Consider the following 9,288-nt stretch of genomic DNA (forward strand, 5'->3'; position numbering starts at 1 on the left):
TACTTCCACAAAGTAAAGTTTAAATACAGTGTACATTTTCTCTGAGAAGAAAATAGCAGAGACACTATCATCACGATTGCTGCAAAAAACTGCCCTAACAAGGCGTTTCTCAACTAACAAAACCTTGTGCGAGTTAGTTTTTGCCGTGGCTCTATATACAATCAAAGCAGATCGCTTTAAAAGTTCAACATTAGTCAAACAGCACTTATGCAATTGTTTCTTTTTTTAAAAGAAAGCCCGACTAAAATAATCCAATCAACAAAAATATTTCAATCTTTTAACAACATAATTGATGAGATCATTGAAATTCGATTTTTGTCAAATACCGCGCCAAAAAAATTTTCAATATTCTGCTTTTATTCACTTACAAACTCTTTTCATCAAACCTTTGGTTAAGACTCGCAAACTCGCATAGGAATTTGTACGCATCAAAAGAACTTAGCGATCTGCAAAACACTCATGTATTATCTGCAATGATACATACTTTCGATTTGTTGCAGCCTGAAGTGAGATCCCTAATGCATAAAAAAGATAAAGAGCGTCTAATACAGATCATTGAGGGACAACACACTGAACGTTATGAAAACCTATGATATGAGAACGTTATTTTTATATTTGTTTCAAAAGTTGCAATGTAGTTGATGCATTGATGCAAAGATAAAAGAGCATCTAGCACAGATCCTTGAGGGAAACTACACTAACGTTATGAAAACTTGATGACCATAAATCATTCGCATCATATTGTATTCGGTTGAAGAAACAACTTTTAATTCAGCATTAGACAATACCTTTATACCATGATGTTCCAATTTTGTTAATAGAATACCATAACTCAGAGTGTCAAAGACCTTTTGAACATCAACAAAACACGCTACGCCAACGTTTCTACTCATTTTTGACTTTCAAATACTTTTGTTGTGACAAAAAACAGCCGTGGATTTTCAATGGTTAGGTGAAAAGTCATGCTGTTTTTTGCTCATTTTTATATTTGTTTCAAAAGTTGCAATGTAGTTGATGCATTGATGCAAAGATAAAAGAGCATCTAGCACAGATCCTTGAGGGAAACTACACTGAACGTTATGAAAACCTTATGACCATAAATCATTCGCAACATACTGTATTCGGTTGAAAAAACAACGTTTAAACCAACATTAGACAATACCCCTTATACCACAATGTTCCGACTTTGTTAATGGAATACCATGACTCAGAGTGTAAAACAATTTTTGAAGATCAACAAGGCACAATACGCCAATGTTTTAAATCATTTTTGACTTTCAAATACTTTCGGTGTGACAAAGAACAGCCGTGGTTTTTGAATGTTTAGGTGAAAAGTCACGCTGTTTTTACCTCCTTTTTATATTTGTTTCAAAGGTTACAAAGTAGTTGATGCTTTGATGCAAAGTTAAAAGAACATTTCGCACAGATCCTTGAGGGGCACCACACTGAACATTATGAAAACCTAATGACCATAAATCATTCGCAACATACTGTATTCGGTTGAACAAATAATTTTTAAACCAGCGCTAGATAGTACCTCTCATACCATAATGTTCCAATTTTGTTAATAGAATACCATGACTCAGAGTGTAAAAGACCTTTTGAAGATCAACAAAACACGCTACGCTGATCTTTCTACTCATTTTTGACTTTCAAATACTTTCGGTGTGACAAAGAACAGCCGTGGTTTATGAATGTGTAGGTGAAACGCCATGCTGTTTTTCGCTCATTAAGGTATATTTGTTTCAATAGTTGCAAAGTAGTTGATGCATTAGTTTGTTTATTATTTGCTTAGAGATGATATTAAGTTGATTGGACAATAATTGTTACAATCAACTTTGGCTTCTTTTTTGGAGAGAGCAATTACTTTTGCAGTTTTGAAACGTTCCTGAAAAAAGTTGGCTTTCAAGTGTTAACCAGAGCAATTAATACAATATCAAAAAGGCTGAGAGTAACGACACTAATGCCATCATGAGCACAAGAAACATTGTTGGCTATAGATTTAATTACATTAAGCATTTCGTTTTGGTCTGCTGAAAGAAACTGCCAACGTTTTATCGTTATATGGAAGTACGGCTGGCATAATTTATTTGAGGGAAACTTTGATGAGATTTTTTTTTTACCAATTCTCGAAAAATGTTTGTTTAACTTTTCCGGAGTTATAATACTGGCCACGTTTCTGGACGTTGATCTGAGGTCTTTGGTCAGCTTGAAAATGTTCTTTCAGTGTGAGTCGCATTCAATTTTCTCAATGATTCTTTTAATGCCACGAATCAACAACTAAACTTGATTTCCTGCTTCGCAGAATGATTTGTCATATTCAGTAAGATATGCATTTCATCGTTTTTTGTTGCAGCTTATCTCTTTTTTTTTGCCTCACTGCCAGATCGATATTTTTATAGTTTTTAACTAACTTGATTTCTTGCTTTGCAGAATGATTTGTCATCTTCAATGAGATATTCATTTCATCGTTTTTTGTTGCAGCTTATCTCTTTTTTATTGCCTCACTGCCAGATCGATATTTTGTAGTTTTTTCAGGACAACATTTTTCCAAAACAGCCGTTATAGCATCAGCTAGGGCTATAATTCAGGTTTAATATTTAGACCAAATTTTGATATTTCAAAGTGCAGATTGTATAGGGCATGAAGATGTGTATCTGTATTTCTAAAAACTTTGAGGTTACGGGATTTTTTTCGGATTTTGAATGGCCCCTTATGTTCTGGAAATTGTCTTATTTTAAAGCATAATGATCGGTTGCTGTTTTCTTAATACTTTTGCTCTTATCTAATTTTCACTGCAAATGTATAATCAATGGCGCCACTGGATGAAGCACAAATTCTTGTAGATTGACCATTATTACTGTGCAAACCATAGGACACAACAATCTTAAACAATTGTCTTCTGTTATTACAATATCTATCATCATAATTTATTTAGCTCAATTTGTGTAAATATAAATGAACAGACACTGTTTAACTAATAGAGAGACTGTTCTTCTCCTATTGTGTGTAGTTTTGATTTGTAATAATTCAGCAAATACAATAAAGTTCTTGTTTCCGTTTCATATTCTCATGTTGAAAGGTTTTTAGCGAACTTGTGACTTAAATTAGAACAGTAAAACACTGTCTATGATAGAAACAATCTATGATCAACATTTTTGTCTTACAGACTGGCAAAATTAAAACCGAAGTAGTTTAGTGTTTTCTTAAGTAGTTTAGTAAATGACTGCTTAAAAGTATTGTGCAACTGTAACCCACCCCCCCTCCCTTGGTGAAAAACTTTTTTGTATAACCTAATTTATACGTCTAGCTATTATAATACATAATGTGATGAAAATGTAAAAATAAGTTAATAAGTTACGTTAAAACAATAAATTAACAGAGTTGACCATGTACCAACTGTGTGAGAGGAAACAGTTTGGGATAAATGATGGCCACTTTGCGTGCTTAATTTGGTTGTTGGGTCTGTTGTGTTTAGAGACAGGAGCTGGATGTTTGTGTCTGCATTCATGGTGACCGGGCTGGTGATTGGAGTGTGTGTGGTTCTGATGTTGTGTCTCACAGTGAAGTACTCACTCCAACAGAAGAGAGCATCAGCTGCCAAGGCTCAGAAGAAGAAAATGATTGAGGAGTATGCCTTCATCAAAGAAAAGACTGTTAGCATTTTTGGTTGCTGACCAATTCCTAATTTTTACTTCCAGCTTCCCAAGCTGCTCGGGTCCAGCTGTCACACGTAAATATGGGGAAAATGTTGTAAAAAAATAGCATTGAGAGTTTGAGCAGTAGTTACTCTTCATCCCCTCTTTATTCCTGTTATTTTTGCGCGGCAATGCTCTACCCGGTTGAGACTCTGGCTCAAAACTAGTCATAATAAGACGCACCCAAACGTTACCCCATGTTGTAACCGAGTTACTGTTCCGAACCCACTTTAGTGCGGAGAGGAAATATATACTCAAACGTGGTTTTTTTATTCCGTCAATTTTGGCCGATCGATGCATTCATCTTAATTAAAAAGATTTTTTGAAATTCGTTTTCTCGGAGGAATTATCGAGGTTTAACTTTTATGGATACTAGGCCGATTTCCCTTGTTTTCATTTTTCCGTAATTGTTTAACCAAAGCTTCGACAATTTGTAAACATGTCAACAACAGTGTTACTGGTTTTAAATTGAAAGATTTAGGAGGGTTGCTGAAAGGCTTCTTCTGAATTTTTTGAGAAATTTTTGCTAATTTTTTCAAATTTCAGGCATTTTTGTCAGTTTTTATTGTGAAGTACAATTTCTTTTCTAAGAAGGTTTATTTTCAACTAATGGTTTCTTGGCTTTGATACTACAAGTTTCCAAAAAACGTTGTGGTCTCTGCACGTTTGCCCAGTTTTGAGGTTCAGTTTTGTTTGCTTGATATAATATCACGTTTTTGACAGACCCAATCGACGTTTAAAGATTGCGCACGGGAACTTATTTTTAATTTTTGTTGATTTGTAATAATTCAGCAAATACAATAAAGTTCTTGTTTCCGTTTCATATTCTCATGTTGAAAGGTTTTTAGCGAACTTGTGACTTAAATTAGAACAGTAAAACACTGTCTATGATAGAAACAATCTATGATCAACATTTTTGTCTTACAGACTGGCAAAATTAAAACCGAAGTAGTTTAGTGTTTTCTTAAGTAGTTTAGTAAATGACTGCTTAAAAGTATTGTGCAACTGTAACCCACCCCCCCTCCCTTGGTGAAAAACTTTTTTGTATAACCTAATTTATACGTCTAGCTATTATAATACATAATGTGATGAAAATGTAAAAATAAGTTAATAAGTTACGTTAAAACAATAAATTAACAGAGTTGACCATGTACCAACTGTGTGAGAGGAAACAGTTTGGGATAAATGATGGCCACTTTGCGTGCTTAATTTGGTTGTTGGGTCTGTTGTGTTTAGAGACAGGAGCTGGATGTTTGTGTCTGCATTCATGGTGACCGGGCTGGTGATTGGAGTGTGTGTGGTTCTGATGCTGTGTCTCACAGTGAAGTACTCACTCCAACAGAAGAGAGCATCAGCTGCCAAGGCTCAGAAGAAGAAAATGATTGAGGAGTATGCCTTCATCAAAGAAAAGACTGTTAGCATTTTTGGTTGCTGACCAATTCCCAATTTTTATTTCCAGCTTCCCAAGCTGCTCGGTTCCAGCTGTCACACGTAAATATGGGGAAAATGTTGTAAAAAAATAGCATTGAGAGTTTGAACAGTAGTTACTCTTCATCCCCTCTTTATTCCTGTTATTTTTGCGCGGCAATGCTCTACCCGGTTGAGACTCTGGCTCAAAACTATTCATAATAAGACGCACCCAAACGTTACCCCATGTTGTAACCGAGTTACTGTTCCGAACCCACTTTAGTGCGGAGAGGAAATATATACTCAAACGTGGTTTTTTTATTCCGTCAATTTTGGCCGATCGATGCATTCATCTTAATTAAAAAGATTTTTTGAAATTCGTTTTCTCGGAGGAATTATCGAGGTTTAACTTTTATGGATACTAGGCCGATTTCCCTTGTTTTCATTTTTCCGTAATTGTTTAACCAAAGCTTCGACAATTTGTAAACATGTCAACAACAGTGTTACTGGTTTTAAATTGAAATATTTAGGAGGGTTGCTGAAAGGCTTCTTCTGAATTTTTTGAGAAATTTTTGCTAATTTTTTCAAATTTCAGGCATTTTTGTCAGTTTTTATTGTGAAGTACAATTTGTTTTCTAAGAAGGTTTATTTTCAACTAATGGTTTCTTGGCTTTGATACTACAAGTTTCCAAAAAACGTTGTGGTCTCTGCACGTTTGCCCAGTTTTGAGGTTCAGTTTTGTTTGCTTGATATAATATCACGTTTTTGACAGACCCAATCGACGTTTAAAGATTGCGCACGGGAACTTATTTTTAATTTTTGTTGATTTGTAATAATTCAGCAAATACAATAAAGTTCTTGTTTCCGTTTCATATTCTCATGTTGAAAGGTGTTTAGCGAAATTGTGACTTAAAATAGAACAGTAAAACACTGTCTATGATAGAAACAATCTATGATCAACATTTTTGTCTTACAGACTGGCAAAATTAAAACCGAAGTAGTTTAGTGTTTTCTTAAGTAGTTTAGTAAATGACTGCTTAAAAGTATTGTGCAACTGTAACCCACCCCCCCCCCCCCTCTTGGTGAAAAACTTTTTTGTATAACCTAATTTGTACGTCTAGCTATTATAATACATAATGTGATGAAAATGTAAAAATAAGTTAATAAGTTACGTTAAAACAATAAATTAACAGATTTGACCATGTACCAACTGTGTGAGAGGAAACGGTTTGGGATAAATGATGGCCACTTTGCGTGCTTAATTTGGTTGTTGGGTCTGTTGTGTTTAGAGACAGGAGCTGGATGTTTGTGTCTGCATTCATGGTGACTGGACTGGTGATTGGAGTGTGTGTGGTTCTGATGCTGTGTCTCACAGTGAAGTACTCACTCCAACAGAAGAGAGCATCAGCTGCCAAGGCTCAGAAGAAGAAAATGATTGAGGAGTATGCCTTCATCAAAGAAAAGACTGTTAGCATTTTTGGTTGCTGACCAATTCCCAATTTTTACTTCCAGCTTCCCAAGCTGCTCGGGTCCAGCTGTCACACGTAAATATGGGGAAAATGTTGTAAAAAAATAGCATTGAGAGTTTGAGCAGTAGTTACTCTTCATCCCCTCTTTATTCCTGTTATTTTTGCGCGGCAATGCTCTACCCGGTTGAGACTCTGGCTCAAAACTATTCATAATAAGACGCACCCAAACGTTACCCCATGTTGTAACCGAGTTACTGTTCCGAACCCACTTTAGTGCGGAGAGGAAATATATACTCAAACGTGGTTTTTTTATTCCGTCAATTTTGGCCGATCGATGCATTCATCTTAATTAAAAAGATTTTTTGAAATTCGTTTTCTCGGAGGAATTATCGAGGTTTAACTTTTATGGATACTAGGCCGATTTCCCTTGCTTTCATTTTTCCGTAATTGTTTAACCAAAGCTTCGACAATTTGTAAACATGTCAACAACAGTGTTACTGGTTTTAAATTGAAAGATTTAGGAGGGTTGCTGAAAGGCTTCTTCTGAATTTTTTGAGAAATTTTTGCTAATTTTTTCAAATTTCAGGCATTTTTGTCAGTTTTTATTGTGAAGTACAATTTCTTTTCTAAGAAGGTTTAATTTCAACTAATGGTTTCTTGGCTTTGATACTACAAGTTTCCAAAAAACGTTGTGGTCTCTGCACGTTTGCCCAGTTTTGAGGTTCAGTTTTGTTTGCTTGATATAATATCACGTTTTTGACAGACCCAATCGACGTTTAAAGATTGCGCACGGGAACTTAGTTTTAATTTTTGTTGATTTTTTTTTGGTTTTGTCGGCTGCGACATCGGTTTATAGTTTAGCAGAGTTTTGTTTAATTTTTTATCAGTATTGATCGTCGTTTTTAGTTATTCAATAAACTCCTGATAATAAAAATTCTCAAAATTTTTCCCTTTATGGATGAACGAACCAGTTCATGGATTTCAGTTTACAGCTTAATGCCTAAATGACTTTCAGATTAAATAATTTCAAAAAACGAAAGGATTTTTGAACCCACAATTTTTTGTTCTTCATTTTGTCATCATGTACTTTAGTCTCATTTTCGACAAGTCTTATCATTTTTTGCTGAAGGGTTTAACAGTTATCTAATGTTTATTTGTTGTTGTTATATGGTTTATAATAACGCTTCATTTTATTGGTTTCAATAATGCAGTTTCGCAAAATTGTTTGTAAAACTTTGAGTTCTGTCCGTAATTGTTTTCTTGAAGCAATATGAGTTAGTCTAGCTGGCTAATAACAAGCCCAATTTGTTTCCTATGAAGTTGCAAGATGATCCGTTATTATTTTTGATTGAAAATGCATGGCTGTTACGATTTGCAAAAATTTATTAAAAATCAATGAATTTTTGAACTTTGTCACTTTTTATTTTACCTCTCTCAATATGTAGCTTATATATGTAAAGTCATATTGCATCCCTTTCTAAAGAGCCGAAATTCAATTTCTATAAGTATTTTGTTTTCAAGTAATGATTTGTTGGCTTTGATGCTATATAATTTTATTCATTTTCTGGTTATCTGCTCAATTTGGGGTTGTTTTTTTTGTTTCTTTGCCACAGTATCCTTCTAAATAGCTTTTTGAAAGAAAACGAATGCGCAATTAGGCCAATTTGATGTTTCCAATGTTTTCCTTATTGTATTAACTACTTCAACATCGTTTTCTTGTTCAATAAATTTTTAATTTGACTGACTTTCTCGGTCTTTTTGTAGTCGCATAACATTTTATGAATAATGATTTGCCTCAATTGCTTCCTGAAAAAATAAATGAAGAGATCTTAATTACTTCCTCATTTATACCTCGAGGAAAAGTGATCCTTTTTGAATTGATACAGTTGATACCTAATGGTTTAATCGCTTAGAAAGTACTTCTTTTCAAAAATGAAAACTTATTTTTAACTTTGCTTTTCTGCCGTTTCGTCGAATTGTTACAGAGTCTCGTTTGGGCCAGGTTCCGTGACTTTTGTTTAGGTTTTATTTGATGCCATTTTTTTGTTATTTGTTTTCTTTTAAATATAAACATCAACTTTTGGGTGTAATTAATGTTTGTTGTTACATGAAATTCACGTTTGGCTTGTCTCGTATTCTCGTGAATGACAGGTATCATCGGTCATCTCATCATCGGTCGGCAATGGTTTATCCATATAATGATGTGCTGAACAATATGTATATTTTTGAAAGTTTTCTATCCTTTCCTCAATGGGTAGACAATTAAGTCAAAAATTTGGATGAGCGGGGTCGGAACTTTAGGTTCAAACGCACATTACCATGCCGTCTTGTTTATCTTTTACTTTACTTGTTACTACTAAAATTACCTATCTACCGCAAGTTGCGAATTTTCTTAGCGTAAACATAATCAGACGGATCAGTCAATACCGTGCCATAATCAGACATTGACTCATTCATGAACAATACATAGTACATGATTAGCAGATACTTCTTTTAAGTCCAACCGATGGATTTTGAATCGGCCTTATAAGAGCTCACCATATACCATCCCCGGTTCATAGATAAATGATTCATCCTGGATAAGCGCCTGAAGGTGGGTCCCTTTTAAAATAGTGTCGTTTACCTTACAAGAAATGCGAGATTAGCCGCACAATAAAATTGAGCTTAAATCTTTTCATGGAACGTTTGATCGAGTCAAACAAGTTGTTTTCATA

At 34.5% G+C, this 9,288-nt stretch overlaps 1 protein-coding gene across 1 annotated transcript in view; it reads left to right on the forward strand.

Moving 5' to 3' along the window:
- LOC142335293 (uncharacterized) overlaps positions 1-3,751 on the forward strand; it is a 29,386-nt gene extending 25,635 nt beyond the window's left edge. Inside the window, exon 4 of the mRNA XM_075383734.1 lies at positions 3,479-3,751. Coding sequence (XP_075239849.1) covers positions 3,479-3,677 — 199 coding nt within the window. The 3' untranslated portion in view covers positions 3,678-3,751. The remainder of the gene's footprint in view (positions 1-3,478) is intronic.
- Positions 3,752-9,288: the final 5,537 nt, after the last annotated feature.

This window comes from Convolutriloba macropyga, chromosome 2, assembly GCF_964194025.1.
Source record: "Convolutriloba macropyga chromosome 2, txConMacr16.3, whole genome shotgun sequence".
Lineage (NCBI taxonomy): Eukaryota > Metazoa > Xenacoelomorpha > Acoela > Convolutidae > Convolutriloba > Convolutriloba macropyga.